General features: G+C 55.5%; 1 protein-coding gene across 1 annotated transcript; it reads left to right on the top strand.

Moving 5' to 3' along the window:
- Positions 1 to 77: 77 nt before the first annotated feature.
- Positions 78 to 6,653, top strand: PRDM14 (PR/SET domain 14). The gene is made up of 7 exons (XM_068162565.1): positions 78 to 600; positions 833 to 889; positions 983 to 1,140; positions 1,242 to 1,512; positions 2,819 to 3,021; positions 4,398 to 4,499; positions 5,584 to 6,653. The coding sequence occupies exons 1-7, from the start codon at positions 78 to 80 to the stop codon at positions 5,761 to 5,763; spliced, it is 1,494 nt and encodes a 497-aa protein (XP_068018666.1). The 3' UTR covers positions 5,764 to 6,653.
- The last annotated feature ends 9,374 nt before the right edge of the window (positions 6,654 to 16,027 follow it).

Raw genomic sequence — 16,027 nt, 5'->3', positions numbered from 1 at the left:
CCCCTTCCCCCGACGGCGCCGGGCAGCGATCGGCAGCTCCCGGCTGTCTGCCCTGTGCGTCTCGCCCCTCCTCTGCCATGGCTCTGTCCGTACCCGGAGAGACGTGCCCCGGGGACAGCGGGGACGTGCCCGGGGTGAGCCCCGCCAGCTTCGCCGCCTTTTACTCTTCGTTCCTGCCTCCCGCCCCGTACTTTGAGGCTTCCTCCGACTTCTTCCAGCTCCCGAAATCCCTAGGGGGGTTGCTCCCCGCCTCTCCACCGCTGACCCCTTTTACGTTCAGCAGGGTCCCCTCTCTCCTGAGTCAGCCGCCTGCGCTGCCCCCAGCTGAGCCTTTCCCCGACCTCCCCTTACCCTTCTACGCCAGGCCGTCTATTCACGGCCCACCCCGGGAGGACTCGCCCCTTGGTGCGGGGGTCCTGGACTCAGTGCCACTGCTCTGCCCGAGCTCCCCGCGCAGGGCTGCCCGCAGCCCGGAGGAGCCCGGCCGGTACCGTTTCAGCGAGGAGCAGCTCCAGGCCGTGCTCTACGGGACGCTCCGCAGCCAGCCGGCCGGCAGCCTACACGCCATCTCGGGGCTCCGCCTGCCCCCCGATAGCCCGGGTAAGGGGTCGGACGGGCACCGGACGGGGGTAGGGTTCGGGGACGGTCCCTGAAGCGGGGATGCCGGCGGTGCCGCGGCAGCCGGGCACCCGTTTCCCGTGGCTTTCCGTCGCTACAAACCAACCCTGGGGAAGAGCCAGGAGGCAATGGGGGTTGGGGAAGGCAGGACCCTCTCCCCCGGCCCTGCTGCTTCGATGGGGTCGGACTGAAGAACAGGTCCCCTCTTTGGCAGGTGCTGCGGACTCCTCCTGCCCGTTGCTCGACAGGGACGCGCTGCAGCTGCCTGAAGGTAGGAGTCTGGTCATGGCTGATCACCCCATTGTCCCCTCCGACCCTACCGAGCCACCCGCCGAGCGCCCTGCCCTGCCTTGTACCCTCGTAGGGCTGTCGGTGCTGCGGGTGGCCTATGGGGACGTGTCTCAGCTCGGCGTGTTCTGTATGGACCCCATTCCCAAAGGAGTCCGCTTCGGCCCTTTTCAGGGCAGGGTGGTGAACACCAGCGAGATCAAGACTTACGACGACAACTCGCTGATGTGGGAGGTAGCGGAGGCACCACCGGGCATCCCCGAAATAGGATCGGGGTCGGGCCGGTGAGGGTGGTGGGCTTAGTCCGACCTGATCCGCTCCTCCCTGTTCTCTAGATCTTTGAATATGGCCGCCTGAGCCACTTCATCGACGGGAAGGGCACCTCCGGCAACTGGATGTCGTTGGTGAACTGCGCCCGGTTCCCTGAGGAGCAGAACCTGACGGCCATCCAGTGCCAGGGGCAGATCTTCTACGAGAGCTGCAAGGACATCCTGCCCAAGCAGGAGCTGCTCGTGTGGTACGGCGACTGCTACGTCCAGTTCCTGGGCATCCCTGTCAGCCTGAAGGGCTTGGCGGAGGGCAAGAGACCTCCGCAACACCCCGAAGGTGAGCCAGCGACGGAACTGGGCTGGCACGAAGGGAGGTGAAGGACTCGGGCATTGCTTCTTGGCGGTATCACTTCATACCCTCCCCGCTCCCTGGGTACCGGTGACCCACCGTGTGCAGGGACCTCCGGGGGCTATTAGCCTTCCCCTCTGCTGTGGCTCCTAGCACCCCAAAAAGCGACTTGCGCTGGGCACCGCGGAGCTGTCTGCAGGCAGAGGCTTCCGCAGTGCCCGGGTCGCTGTTCTGGGGAGCTCAAAGAGCACATCTGGGGCTGCAAAACACTTGGCGGGGCTGGGCTGAGTCTGCCCCGGCTCTGCAGCTAGGACAGCCCGTCTGGGGAGGAGAGGGGGATTGGGGGGAGGCTATTCTCGTTTTGGCCCCATTTTTCCCTGGCGACTTAATGATATTTTCGTGGCGTTAAGGCTCCGGGTAACCAGGGCGGGCTGGGGCCGTTCCGATGCGGCGATGCCGGTGTTGGCGGCGGGAGAAGCCCCAAACGCGGTCCGGGGGAAATTCCGTTTGTAACGCCACAGAGAGCCAGAGTACCGAAAAACTCGGTGCGGAGAGCAGGGATTTGTGCCAGCGCCGGGGAAGGCAGAGCGGCTGCGGGACGGCTGCGTGACAAGGGGGAAGGGGCGAATTGACGTGGAAATCCGCGTGGGGATATTTGTAGGTGTTGTCCCAAGGAGCGCGGTTCGGAGGCTGGGAAATGGTTTGTCTCTTTCCAAGACTTCAGCCTAAGTTACTTTTATTAAAGGCAGAAAAATCTGTCGATGTTTGGAATACTTCCTGCGTTTTCCCTACCCCCGATGGTCAGCAGCCGTTTGTAACTCAAAAGCAAACCCAATACCTGTGGGGGGGTTGGGCAGCCTTTTGAAAACGGGAAGATGTGCGGCTTGATTTTTCCTTTTGGGGACCGGAGGTAAAATTAGCGGCCAAGGAATCCCTGGCGATGTTCCGCGGGGGCCGCTCCTGTGCGGGCTCTGCGCTGGCTCTGTGCACATTGGCTTTGCTGTTCCCGGGGCTCGCAGCGGTGGTTTTGGGGTCGGGAGCGAAAACCAGGGATTTTATCAGGCTGCGGGCTCCAGTTTGCTCTTCCCTGTTAGACTCCAAGCGCCTTTTGCTCGAGGTGCGCTTTAGTGACGTTGCCAGACGCCATTAACATCCCGGAGACTTAAACTCCCTCGTTGGGGACCAGCTCTGACCAGCCAACGAGTCCGATGTGAGCCCCCGCTGCTGCGGTGTGACAGAAGGTGGCACCTTCCTTTCTGAGGCGGGGGGTGGCACAGTCCCTTCTTCCCTGCAGAAGCCGGGGAGAGCTTCAAGTGCGAGCGCTGCGGGAAGGTCTTTGCCTACAAATACTACAGGGACAAGCACCTCAAGTACACTCGTTGCGTGGACCAGGGGGACCGCAAGTTCCCTTGTCACCTCTGCAGCCGCTCCTTCGAGAAGAGGGACAGGCTGAGGATCCACATCCTCCACGTCCATGAGAAGCACAGACCTCACAAGGTGAGCCTGAGCCGAGGTCTCTCTTCACTGACTGGAAGGCGGGGGGGGCTCATTCGTTGGCTGAGCTGAGATGCTGGCAGCCAGCTGCTGGCACCATACAGGAACAGTTAGTCGTCTTCGGCAGAGCTTAGTGGAATGAGTATTGGATTTATATCCACTACTCTATGTACCCAAACCCTCATGGTCTCAGTGAGTTTGAAGTGAAGCCACACTCTTCTCTCCCAGAACTTTCAGACATCGCCATGCAGGTTTTGCTGCTTCCCATACACAGTGGGGGCTCAGCTGCTGAAGGTACTCGGCTTGCCCAGCACCAGCAGAGCTGCTCTCCCGCATCCCTCAGTCCCCTCTTCAGCCTGGGAGCTGGCAGACATCTGTAGGACAAAACGAGATAGACGTAATGTGTGGGGCGGATTTTCAGGTGTGGAAGCAGGGAAATCGGACTCCTCCTGAAGGCTCAGGAAGGGCAACTGCCAGTGCTGGAAACGGCACAGCTCAATCAGTCCAAAACTCCTCCAGAGGTCTGCTGTGTAGCTTTGTCCTGCAGCAGAGGGAATTTAACTTACCTTTGTCACCCTGAACTGGCAGTTTTACAGTGTCAGAATGTTGCAGGGGTTTATTAACAGATGGAAACTGTTTCTATTAGACATGGGTTATTCAATACTGTGCAACTTACCCCTTCCTATTTCTTTTCCCCTCTTACTTTCTTTTTTTCCTTCCTTTTATATGTGAGTGAAATACTTTAAACCAGCAGAAGGTAAACTTGGTTGGGAATACTTTGTACTTCCATCAGAATAACCTCGATAGAAAGGTGCAAAATGCATCAGCAAAAAACCAAACCCCAACAATTCCCTTTGTTGTGACTAGCCTCAGCTGAGTTTATTTTGAACTTCCGAAAGATTATTTACTGCAAGAGATCCCCTGAGGACTTTTGATTTAGGAAGCTCATCTTTTGAGCAAAAACAGAAACAGCAGCTGGAGCTAGGTTTACTGTTCTGAAGAGAAGTGCTGATTTTACAGTCGTTTTCAGACCTTGCCGCCTGGCTGTGTTGCCTGCTCCTCTTTTGAGGGGGGTGTCACTTCTAATGCAACTCACACACCACTCACACAAGCTTCAAATTGGTTTACTTTTATTTCTTATTTTTTTTTTAAAAGGAAGTTGTTCAACCAGAGTCAAATCCTGACTGTGTCACACAGCTGCTGCTGGGAGCTCTGCTGTTCGCACACAGAACAAGGGTGTGGTGCAGACCCAGCTGTCTGCGTGCACAGGAGTACACGCGTGTGGAGGAAAGCACAGGCAGCCCCCCCTGCACACCTGCCTTCTGGTCCTAGCTCTGCTCTTTTGTGCTTCCTTTCACCTTTATTCCTCTCTCCCCCAGTGCTCGGTGTGTGGGAAGAGCTTCTCCCAGTCCTCCAGCCTGAACAAGCACATGAGGGTCCACTCCGGGGAGCGCCCCTACAAATGCGTCTACTGCAACAAGGTACAGTCTGGCCCCGGCTCTGCCTCCGGCCTGCTTTGGGGAGGATCTCTGCGTTCAGCCTGATCCGCAGGGGACTGGTCTGGGTGCAGACAGGGCAAGTGGGGTCTGGTCTCAGTGCCTATGCTCTGTCCAACACAGAATTTGTGCTCTGTCCCAGTACAGAGCAGCTGCTGGGATGATGTCTAGGGAAGCTTTGAAGACATTTGAGTTCCATCCAGGGCATGCAGAGAGGTCCAGCATTCCCAGTATTCCCCTTTTCGCCAGGCAGCTGGGGTCTCCTGTGTTGTCACACCAGTTCTGGGGTGCACTGAGCGGGCTGCATGTGCAAGACAGGGCTGTGTATGCTTGCCTGGAAGCAGTTGTGATGCAGATGTGCCTTTGAGAGAGCATCAGAGCTGCACAGCACCAGGCGCAGTGGGCGCTCAGCTGCTGCGGGATGGACACATCCATAGGGCTCCAGGCACTGTGGGGTGTCCATGGGATGTATCAGCAGTGCCAGCTCAGAGTATTTGTCTGTCTGGCTAGGCTAACACAAATAAGCATGTTCAGTGGCTGGGCACACCTGGACCAGCCAGTCTGGCATCTTGTGCTGTGGGGACTAGGCTTTGTAGCCTATGGGTGTGGCACTGGGTGGGCTTCTGCATTCCTGGCCAGTTGAACCTCTGAACATTAAGATCACAGCAGGCTGGAATGTGAAAGGAGAGGAAAGTGGTGGAGAGGAGAAATGCCTCCAGGGATGGATTCCGGCAGCTGGATCCAAACCCCAGCATTTGCCTGTGTGAAAGGGTTTGACTCTGGAGGTGAACCTGCATGGAGTCTCCCAAACAAAGGCACTGCAGAGCTGATTGGACCAGCAGTGACCTCTCCTTTGACAGAGGAACATGTTTCCTGGTGCCTCTGGTCAGAAACCTCTATCTGAAGCTCAGTGGTTGCTGCTGGGAGGTGGTTTTCTAGCTATCCAAGGATGGGAGCGAGTGGAGGCCTTGTTTTTGGGGCGCCCTGCTTCTGGCAGTGTCTGAGCTAGCTGAGCCTGGGGCTGTGGAGGTGGACACAGCACTCTGACCTCGTCCCTCTCCCCTTGCAGGCGTTCACAGCGTCCAGCATCCTGCGCACACACATCCGGCAGCACTCCGGGGAGAAGCCCTTCAAGTGCAGGCACTGTGGCAAGGCCTTCGCCTCGCATGCCGCACACGACAGCCACGTGCGGCGCACCCACGGCCGGGACCGCCCCGGGGAGCCGCCCGGCCCCGGCACCGGGCAGTGACTGTAGCCCCAGGCGGTGTCCTGGCAGGGCTCTGTGCACCAGAAGGTGACAGCTACCCTTAGAGCTGCTCCTGGGCTGTGTCCAGCCTCCGGACCCTGAGTGCAGGGGTCTGGGGTTACCTCAACCAGGTCCCCTGGTGCCATACTGGAGTGTAGTCCACTAGGTGCTGCCTCACCTTTCCCTCCCTCTCCCACACCATAACTTCCACCCAGGGGAATCCCAGCATGGCAGGGGGTGGAAGGGACCTCTTGAGATCATGCAGTCCAAGCTTCCTGCCAGAGCAGGAGCCCCTGGGCAGGCCATGCCACAAAGGACACAGGAATGTCACCTCTCAGCCTGCTGTGCACAGGTGCCACTGAGGAGTGATTCTGGCTCTGAAGGGTCATGGCTGTGGGCTGCTAGGGCAGTCCCTGACAGGCCTATGTGAGGGATGCTGTTACCAAGTGCAGGTCCCCCAGCCTGTGTTGTTTGCTGGCTTTGGGTGTGTGGCCAGCTCTGGGCTCTGCTTCCCCTTGGCCTGCAGGGCTTTTAGAGATGCTCTGTTGGAATGCTGGCTGCTGACTGTTGGACTAGCATTGGGGGTGCTCCATTCAGCTCCTGGGACATGGTGATGTGCAATAAGGGGGGCTCCCTGGGCTGGGATGATGATGTTGTGATATCCTACCTCCCCTAGGACTGACAAGGTCTTTGCACTGGAGATAAAAGTGTTTTGTGCCAACTGTAACCTCCTTGGAGGCAGTGCAGGACAGGAAGCTCCCTGCATGTTGAGTTCTATCACACTGTCTCTGTAAATAATTTGGTTTGCACTAATTCCCTGTGCTTTACTGTACCTGAAGTTGCTTTCTCCTCATTGCTTTCATAGCCAGAATATTTAAAAATATATTTATAGATCCACTTGTAAGTAAAGTCCTGAGGCCCAGCATCGGGCGGTGTCTGCAGCAAGAGAGCTTCTGTTGCTTGCTTTGGTCTCGAAGCTTCCTGCCGTGCAGCAGCCTGGGCTCTGCATGCTGGGGGCTGAACTGGTGAGCTCTAAACGGGTGGGACCCCCAAGCAGAGAATCCTAGCTTTGGGACAGGGGCTGCTCCTGCACCCACCCAGCTGGGGTCTCCTTCCCGGGGGATGGTCTCATCCTCACTGCACTACCCAGGGCAAAGAGCTGCAGAAGCTGGACCTGACAGCATCCTGGATCCTCTGTCCCCTGAACAGGGTTAAAATTGGCCCTGCCAAGGGGAGCAGCAAGTCAAGTCCCTGGGAGGAAGCAGCCGGTAAGACCCCAGCTGATTGGAAGTGCTTTGCATTAACTGTCTCAGGGATTTTGGATGTCAAACAGAAAGTGACCTGAAGAGAAACCCGAGGGTGAGGGCAGTCTGGGCTCTTTTCTTGGGGCAGGGGGAGAGGATGAGCTCTGTGAGGCAAATTCCTGCAAAGCCCCTGGGTGCTGAATGGCAATGGGGAGACAAAAAAAAGTGGTCCCAGAGCTTGGGCTGGCTAGTGCTGGGGGACAGAAGCCCTGGCCCCTGACATCTGCTGCCCCTGACATCTTCTGTATCTCCCCTCTCCACTCCCTGGTCCCCATCCCCCTGTGCTCCTCAGGGAACCTGGGGAGAGGGAGGTGGTTAACTACTGAGTAAAGAGCAGTGAGGAGCTGAGTGAACTGGAGATGCTGCCACAGACAAATATTGATTAGTGCCAAACTGTCGATTAAAAGAGGTCATTCAGCAGGGGAGCCCTGACAGTGTAGGGCCTCAGGTACAGGAGGGCTGTTGGCAGACTTGGGCTTTGCTCCCTGCTTTTTCCCTCTTCACCTCATTTTTAATGGGACCAGCAGCTTCCCCTCTGGACTGCAGGGTCTGGAGCAGAGCCAGGAGGAGATGCTTGAGTCACTGACACAAATGCAGTGGCAGAGGAACATCCTCAGCCTGTCAAGGAAAGGGATGGATCCCTGGGCTAACTGGCCAAAAAAAGCAACTCCTGGGTAATCCTTGGAGTGCAGTTAAGATGTGGAGATCCCTCCCTAGGGAGGAAGGCTCAGTCCAGCCTTTGGCCCACGTGGTCAGTGGTGTTCCCTCTGTGTGGGCTGGAGGATGCTGCCTGGAATGGTGGGGATGAGGTGGCCAGCTGCTCCCTGCAGGAGTTTCACTTTCCCCCAAATGACGCCCCACACCCCCCCCAGCAGCCCCCATGTGAGGGATTACCTGCATTGATTCTCTAATGGCTGTTGGGGTGGAGGGCAGGGCAGCTCTGCTGCAAGCTCTGGGCTCTCAGAGACATGGGTCCCCCGTTAAGGGGCTCACTCAATAGCAATCTGCCCTGGAGCAAATGGGCAGCAGCCCCCAGTCCCTAGTGCAGAGCCATTCTGGACCAGGCAGGCGGCAGGCAGGGCCCTGTGCTGCTGCAGTATCAGTTTCACAGCAGACTCAAACCACTCTTTAATGAAAAGTGGAATTGGTTTTCACTTTCTTTTTTCCCCAGGATGTGAAGCCCCAGGTTACCAACCCAGGGAGAAGCCATGTGCTTTCTTGAACCTCCCCCCAGCCTGATGCAGGGCTGCTTCCCACCAGCACAGCCATCAGCATCCTGCTCTCACTGCTGCTGGGGATGGGCAAGGCAGGAGCAGGGAGCACTGGTGGGGCTGGGGGCTTTCTCCGCTGTGCCACATGCAGTGCTGAGACCAGCCCTGCCCTGTAGGGCAGCAATGCTTGGAGCTTTCCTGATGTGTCTAGAGCTGCCTTCTCCAGGGCTTCCTCCCCTCTCCATGCTGGCAGTAAGAGAAGCATCACACCATGGCTCTGAAGAGCTGAGGTAGGGGTCTGCTGGGGGTCCTTGCTCTGCACAGTGTAATGAGGCTGATCCAGGCCTTTGCTACTCAGGGTGAGTTTTTCTCTTAGGTAGACCCGTGGGCAAGGGTGGTATGAAACCTTGGTGGCTATTGCTGTACTTAGCGCTAATTTATCACTTCTGAGTACCCCACACCTGTCTGAGCCTTTCCCACTTACTCTCAGAGCAGGAGGAAGCCCAGGCATGGTTACCTGGGGGCACACTAACCAAAACCCAGCGTGAAAAACACATCAGCAAAAGGGAAAACCCTTGGAAAAGAGCCCCCTGCTATTCTGAGATCTGGGCTCTTTGGCTGTCCCACCAGAGCCCTTCCCAAGGCTGTGCTCAGCCTGATGTGGAGCTCTGAGGCAGAAGGGATGGAGGGAGGGAGCCTGTCTGCTAGTTTTGAGTTTCTTTCCATCAAGGAGAGAGTTCAGGGAGGCAGCCTTGGAGGAAACCTCTCTGAGCTCACCTCTGCTTGGGGAAGGTGCCTGGATTTAGGGGGTTTAAGCTCCTCCTGTGTTCCCACCCTGCTGTAATGCTGTTCTCAGTGTCCAATGTGCCCTGCTCACATAGATCGGGTTTGTAACTCTATAGTATCCAAATTACAAAGCTGTGTTTGCTCCTGGTGGAGTAACTGCCCAGACCTTCTCCAGAGGGTCTGCCCAACCCTGTTTAGCTGCTGTTGGGCTTGCAACTGGGAGGCATGAGCAGCAGGACCTGGCATGACAAAAACATTCCTCTTTTATGGCTTTGATTTTGTCTCATGGGGGCTGTTTTGGCCTGGATGTTTCTGTGGCAGACAGGTTCCACGGGAGGGCTAAAGGGGAAGAAATGCTCTTCTGAATGAGAGAGAATACTTTAATTGGGGGGAATCCAGGAGAGAAGGAAAAATTGAACTGTCTGGAAGCATTTAAAACCTCCCCCCAAAATCCATGGAGTGCTTTGGTCTGAGACTTGTCTTTAATTACATGTCTGGTAGATGGATGGCTCTCAGCAGCCATAAGGAAATCAGGAGGACTATCAAATACCTTAAATTGTATCTTTACTTCCCCTGCACTTGGTGTCTTTGGAACTCATCCTCCTTGCAGCAGGATTTCACTGGTTTGGCACAAATGCCAGCCCCATCTGAGCGGAGAGGGTGACCAGAAGACTTTACAGCCATGGCAGTGGGCAGCAGCTCTTCCTGTCCTGCTGCCAGCTGTGGCTCCCTCAGGCCCTGGTAGGACAGGGGTTCCTTCCCTTTCCAGCCTCTGCCTGGAGGTTTAGCATCCCTTGCATGCTGCTTTATGTTCCCTGGCCCCTTCTGCAGCAGGGCAGAGCTGCTGGTGCCCAGCTGAAGGGGTGAGTCCTCTGAAGCAGCTTTGCTGCCAATACCTCTCAGCACTTGCGCTCCAGGGAGCCGCTCTGCGGTGTGCCTCTGCCTATTGATCTGTGCTTTGTAGGTCCATATTTGTCAGGCACTCAGAGACACATTATCAGAGATTTCTACATGAGAGAGTAATTAAAGGTCAGCCTCATAAATAGTTCTCACTCCCAAGGTTGGAGCACAGCTCCTGCAGCCTTTAGGAGCTCTTCACAAGTTTAACCTGCTGGAGTTTAATCCTAGTGGCTTCAGCTGCAGCTGGCTGAGTCCTGTCAGAGCATCTCTCGGGAAAGGACCCAGGGGCAGTGCTGACCTCGGGGCACACATTTTCTGTGCCGGAGCAGAAGGTGATGTTCAGCTTCCCCTGGCCAGCAGATCCCAAATGCTTGTGGCTGGCAAAGGGTTGTGTGTGGCAATAACCCCTCCTCAACCCCGTGGCAGGACGCTCGTCCAGCTGCCTGATCGGGGAAATCTGATTTACCAACAAACATCACTTTGGAATTAACAAAGCTGATGGGAATGGAGCCAGCAGGAACCTCCATTTATCGGTGGAGGAGTTTCCTCCCCTCCTTCTTGGGGCTTATTGCCTGCACTAATGGGGTCCCGGGTCCTTTCCTGATAGATGCCTGAATGCAGGCAGCAGATTTAAAGATAATAATGACAATGACTCTGGTAATAGTCGGCTCTGTAGTCTCAAGCTGGCCAGGGGGAGTGTGAAAGCATCTTGGCCCAGCACTTTCCTCCCTTCCTGCTGGGAGATTATCTCCACCCTTCAGGAGTTTAACCTGCTCTGAGGGTCAGCCCTGCTTGACCTGCTCTGTTCTGACACCAGAATTGACATGTAAAGGTATCTGCGGCCATCCCTTTTGATTTCATCACAATGGCTGCTTTGCAGCACAATGGCTCCAATCCTGCAGCCTCTGGCTGGGCTGCTCTGGGCGGCACCTCTGGCTTCCACTTGTGTAGGGCAGATTGGTCTCTTCCAAGCCCCTGTTTTGTGGACTGCTGACTCTCCTCCGAGGCCCTGTTCTAGTAGCCAGGATGCAACGGAGGGAGGTGCTGGAGCTATTTTGGTGACTACCTGTTTGTGTCTTCTCTGCTGAAAGGTGATCTAAGAGGGAGCAAGGCTGATGGACGCTGTCCCAAACAGCTCTTAGATCTTTGTCCTTAGATCTTCAGAGGTTTTGTAAAGAGAGAGAAGGATATCAGTTCTTATTTTTCCATATGGAAACCAAGTCCCAGCAGAAGCAGCACAGAGTGCAGCTGAACTGTTGCACCTCAGAGTCCTGAGAGCAGAGCACAGTTCTGTCTTTGCTTTTTTCCCTGGCCCAGCCCAAAGCAAGCAAGTTTCCCTCTTGAGCACTTTGCTGTGCTGTCCCTGCTAGCTCCTTGTTCTGCTGCCTGTGTCTTCCTAATGCAGTTTGGCCAATTCCTCTGTGGCTGTGCTCAGGAACCCACCCAAAGGTCTCCTCTGTTGGAGCTGGGCATTGGAGGAGGGGAGGCTGTCTCTCCCCATTGCAGCTGGGCTCCAGCAGCTCTTTACTACAGCCCAGACAGGTTGCTGTGGCCGTTTCTGCCTCTCCTCAATGAAGTTTATTGTTATAGGCTTTAGGTGTATCTGGAATTTCCTTCTCCTGCATGGCTGAGCTCCCTTTTGTGCTGACTTGCTCCCAGGAGATGAAGCTCTTTTGTTATTTTAAACGCTGAACAAATGGACACAACTTTGTACCTACTTAAACTTTCCAGATTATCATTAGCACACATATGGGGAAAGATCTGAGGCTCAGAGGGTCTTTGGGAGAAGGCCAGATGTCTGCAGTGCTCCAGTGAAACCCCACTGCCTGCTGCAGCACTGCTGCTGCTTGAATTCACTCCTTGGCTGGCTGCTTCTTGAGAAAGCAAAACACACAACCCCCCCAGGCTTAATCTCTGTGCTAAAATCCTCCTGGCCTGTCACCTCTTACTTCCTCCACAGCACTCAGTAGCTACTCCCCTCACATGCCAGGGGCCTGATGGAAAGGCAGATAGGTGAGCAGCACCCACTGTGAAACCTCTTGGCTTGAGTGGCCAGAAGAGAAGAGGCTGGGGAGTGGGGAGGAGCATCTTGTGGTCTCTTTAAAGGTCTCCTGGGGGTGGTGTTCAGCTTGGGGTTGTTTTTCCTTGCCTTGGTACTGGATTTTCACAGTCAGGATGTCCTTGGCTGCTCCTCATCGATGGACTGCCCCAAGGCCCCTGCTGCATTTAACCACAGTGTCTGTAAACAAAAGCTTCAAAAAGAGACCCAAAGAGCAGGGGAGAACATTTGCTCTTCCTCGTGTGAAGGCTTCTTACCAGAAATTGATTTCTTGATGTTTTAAATGCCTCTGAACACAAAGCCCCCCCCAGTGCACCTCAGCTCTCAGCCCATCTGTGATTGACAGCTGTGAGTACATCTGCATGGACCACATCTGCCTTGCTCAGGGATTCTATTGAACATCTCTTGTCCTGAGAGGTGTGACCTTGAGCTGGGTTTGTTTTAGCCAACTCAGCCTGGTTAGGAATCTTCCATTAATGTCCTCAAGTGAAAGCTATAGCTCAGGCCCCTGGGATCTGGGGGCTTTTTGTGCCCTCTCTAGACTGCAGTCCATTTGTTAAACAGGTGCTGAGCAGGATGGACCCTACCCTGAAACCTGCATTGTGCTGAGGCTGGCACCCTGCTCACTGCAGCTCCCCTCTGAGTTCCTTAACTCACATCCTTTAGGTGCACTTCAGACCAACACTTCCATGCACTGGGAGGAAAGAGCATAGGACAAAGAGACAGAAGACTTTCTTCCCCCTTTGCTTTACCTAGAGCTGGCTCTTCTCCTGCTGCGCTGGGTTTCCACCCCACCCCAGGCACAGCAGAAGAATGAGGAGGCTTTAGCAGAGGCTGGAGCTCCCATACTTGATTAGCAGGTTCTCCTCGGAGTGATGGTGTGAGAGGTGCAGGCAGGGTGGAATGAGCCTGTGCCAGCAGTCCCAGGGAACAGGAGGGCAGGATTTCAGCAGCAGGGTTCTGTGGGTTGGAATGGGATAGACAGGTTGTGATAGGAGCACTCAGAATGCAAAGACACTGTAGGGATATCTCATGTTACTAATTACTGTTGGTAATGATTCTGCTTATTGGACAGTCCAGGGACCCCAGAAGAAGGTCTGGGCTGGCAGCCCCAGCCCCATGTTGTGGTTCCTGGATCCTCTGGCCTGGGGGGCAATTGGCTGTTCTGAAAGCCTTCCTTTGCTGCTTACTGGTGAGACAGAAACCTTCCACATGTGCTAAAGCCTTCCCTGGCCACTGGTGCTGGCAGGTCTGCTTGCATCACAGGGGAATGCATAGCAGATCAGATAAAGCTGTTCCCGGGGTCAAGCATGTGCCCAGACAGTGATTAGGAAGAGCCTCCCCCCACAGTCCTTGAGGGCATGGCTCCTGCAAGGCAATATGGCCCAGTGCCTGCAGAGGTGGCCACTGTGCTCCTAGTAGGACCAAGCATCCTGCAGATCAGTGCCTGCACAGGGGGAAGCAGAGGATGAGCAGCTCCTCACCAGGAGTGCCTGTGGGCAGGAATGGCAGGCCCTGCACTCCTGGCCAAGCCTGCCTTGTCCTCTCCTCCTGCTGCAGCTGGCTGTGCACCCAGCACTTGGCCTAGGTGAAGGCTTGGCAGCAGGAGCTGATGGCTCCCCCAGTGCTCTCTGTGCCCCCTGAGGCTTATCTGGCTTGTGTGTTTCTGAGCAGGGTGGGGGTGGTGGGAGAGAGAGAGGAACAGGTAATGAAAAAGGGGACAGGGGGAAGGTATCAGTTGCTACCTGAACATCTGTGGAAATGAGGCTGGAGTCTGTTAGTGTCTTATCAGGACAAGGCAAAGGTCAGGGGAGCTATGGAGGTTGAGGAGGAGCAGGGACAGGTCAAGGCAAAGAGCATGTTCCAGAGAACAGGAGGGAGATGGGGCAGTGGAAATTAGCAGGTGAGATGGGTTGGACACTCCACAGGTGTTGGGCATTTGCTGCCTGAAGTTCTTGGCTGACCCTGAGCACAGCTGAAGTGCATCAAGCCAGAGGTGTCTGGAGAGCTGTGCCCTTTCCTCTGAGCTGGGACTCTGCTCTTACCTTGCTCCTCAGCACCCTTGGGGGAGGGGGGAAAGGACAGCCATGAAAGAAGAGTGACAGCACTATGATGTTAAGCCCATAAGTCCTTTCCAGGGCAGTGTGACTCAGAATGACAACAAATGAGCAGTGCTGTATCTCACAAACCCACTGCTGTCCCTACCTACAGCTGAGGTTCTGCTGGGACCCAAGGGGCTGTGGGTGGCTCTGGGAGGGCTGTGTCAATGCAAGGGAAAAGCAGACTCTGCTTCCTCAGCAAAGACCAGCACCAGAGATGACTTACTGCACACCTCTAGCAGGGTGCACTCTCTCTGGGTTAGTAGGACTTAGCTCCTCTGTACTGGGGTGAGTCTGGCACAGGGCAGCTGTGATTTCACACCTTTAGGAAGCTGTGGGAGGTAGCTGGAAGCCAGTGATACACAAACACTGGTTGGTGATGTAAACCTCCACTGAAAATGTAAACCTTCCACGGAAGCAAGACCCTGAGGCCTGAATGCAGGGACAGGCAGGTATTTCTGGAGTTCCCCTTTAAGTCTGTGCTAGGGAATTTCCCCTGCTGCTGCCAGGCCCAGGGATTCAGAGCTGAAACCTCAGAATTGGTAATAGTTCAGGAGTGAAGACTCTTGCAGTACTTGCTGTGGAGCCCCAGGAAGAGCCCCTGCCTCCTTATCCGTCCCGTGACCAAAGGTGAGAAGAGCTCACTCCTGGCCCTGCTTTGTTTTCAGATCACTCCACCACGGGATCTGCCTGGAAGCAGCCTCTCTAATGGCAGGTTCCCTAAGAAGGAAGAGTCGTCCCCACGGTGATGTTGCACACAAAGGTGGGTGAGGTGGCTCTGAAAGGCTCTGGAGACCCTCCTGAGCAATTGATCCTTAGCACTATTGAGAGTCCTTATTGCCCACTACCTCCAGACAATGTACTGCACAGAGAGTTGTGGTTTGTTGCCAGTGGGCTGTGGGAAGCATAATGGAGGTGCTTGATGCTAGACCTTGTTTTGAAAGGCAGACATTGATGAGCAGAAAAAAGCTGCTCAGGTGATCAGAAGAGACAAGGGTGGCACTTAATGAGGAGCCCTGGTGGGCACCCCCTGGCCATGCCGCCTGTGCAGCTGGGTGGGAAAGTGTTAGCCTGAAAAACTCCATCCTGCCACAGCCACTCTGGCCACGCTGAATTCTCTGCTAGCACTCTTGTGATGCTGGGGAACTAGAAACCTGATCTCCTTTTGCAGACCTGGGTAGCCCTTAGGTCTCCAGCAGCAGTGTGGAGCTGGGGGCCATGGGAGATGTGCCACCAGCTCCATTTTAGCCACTCAGTTAAACTTGCTCTGCCTCAGCTGGGTGCTGCTCTGGCCGTGCTGTGCCGGCAGCTGCTGCAGCAACCCTTCAGAATCGAAACATCTTCTGTGGTATCATCAACATGAAGTGAAATCTACCAGCTGCCCCCCCCCCCCCCCCCCCCCCCGCCTCTGCACAGGCTGCAGAGTGTGCAACAGAGGGCAGGGTTCTGCCAAGCCTTGCCCAGGCCATCAGTATTCTGTACAGGAGGAAACCACAACCCTTACACCCTGGGCACCACCCTCCAGCAGCAGCAGCTCAGTGCCTGGGAAGGGGCCCCTCGGCACAGGGCTGCCACCAAGCTGCCTCTGGTTTGGGGAACTCCGTGGAGAAAATTCGGTTTGAGGAAACTCAGCAAGCTCCAGGAGGGGACAGAGCCTCCTGCACAGCTCTGTCCCTGGGGGCAAGTTCCTTGTGTGCTGCAGGCAGCGGTGCCTGGCTCCGTCTTCACAAAACAGCTATCCTTAGTTTGCCCTTGCACTGTTCAGCATCAGTGCAGTATCGATTGGAATTAGGAAGTTAATAAGGTTTGGGCTAATTAATCAGATGGGTAGGGACTGGAACTGCACTGCAAGGCTTAATCAAGTCATCAAAGCTCTCAGGCCCTGCAGAAGGTAATTAAAGGATACCT

Source organism: Melanerpes formicivorus, unplaced genomic scaffold (assembly GCF_026170545.1).
Source record: "Melanerpes formicivorus ecotype bairdi unplaced genomic scaffold, bMelFor1.0.p_v2 SCAF_65, whole genome shotgun sequence".
Taxonomy (NCBI): domain Eukaryota; kingdom Metazoa; phylum Chordata; class Aves; order Piciformes; family Picidae; genus Melanerpes; species Melanerpes formicivorus.
The sequence above is the reverse complement of the archived record's forward strand: the minus strand, read 5'-3'. Positions and strand labels throughout refer to the sequence as shown.

Excerpts from the sequence above, each read along its gene's own strand:
- PRDM14 (XM_068162565.1), top strand. The coding sequence starts at position 78 with ATGGCTCTGTCCGTACCCGGAGAGACGTGCCCCGGGGACAGCGGGGAC. Across the intron at positions 1,513-2,818 it reads ACCTCCGCAACACCCCGAAG|AAGCCGGGGAGAGCTTCAAG; the intron begins GTGAGCCAGCGA and ends TCTTCCCTGCAG. Across the intron at positions 3,022-4,397 it reads AGAAGCACAGACCTCACAAG|TGCTCGGTGTGTGGGAAGAG; the intron begins GTGAGCCTGAGC and ends TCTCTCCCCCAG.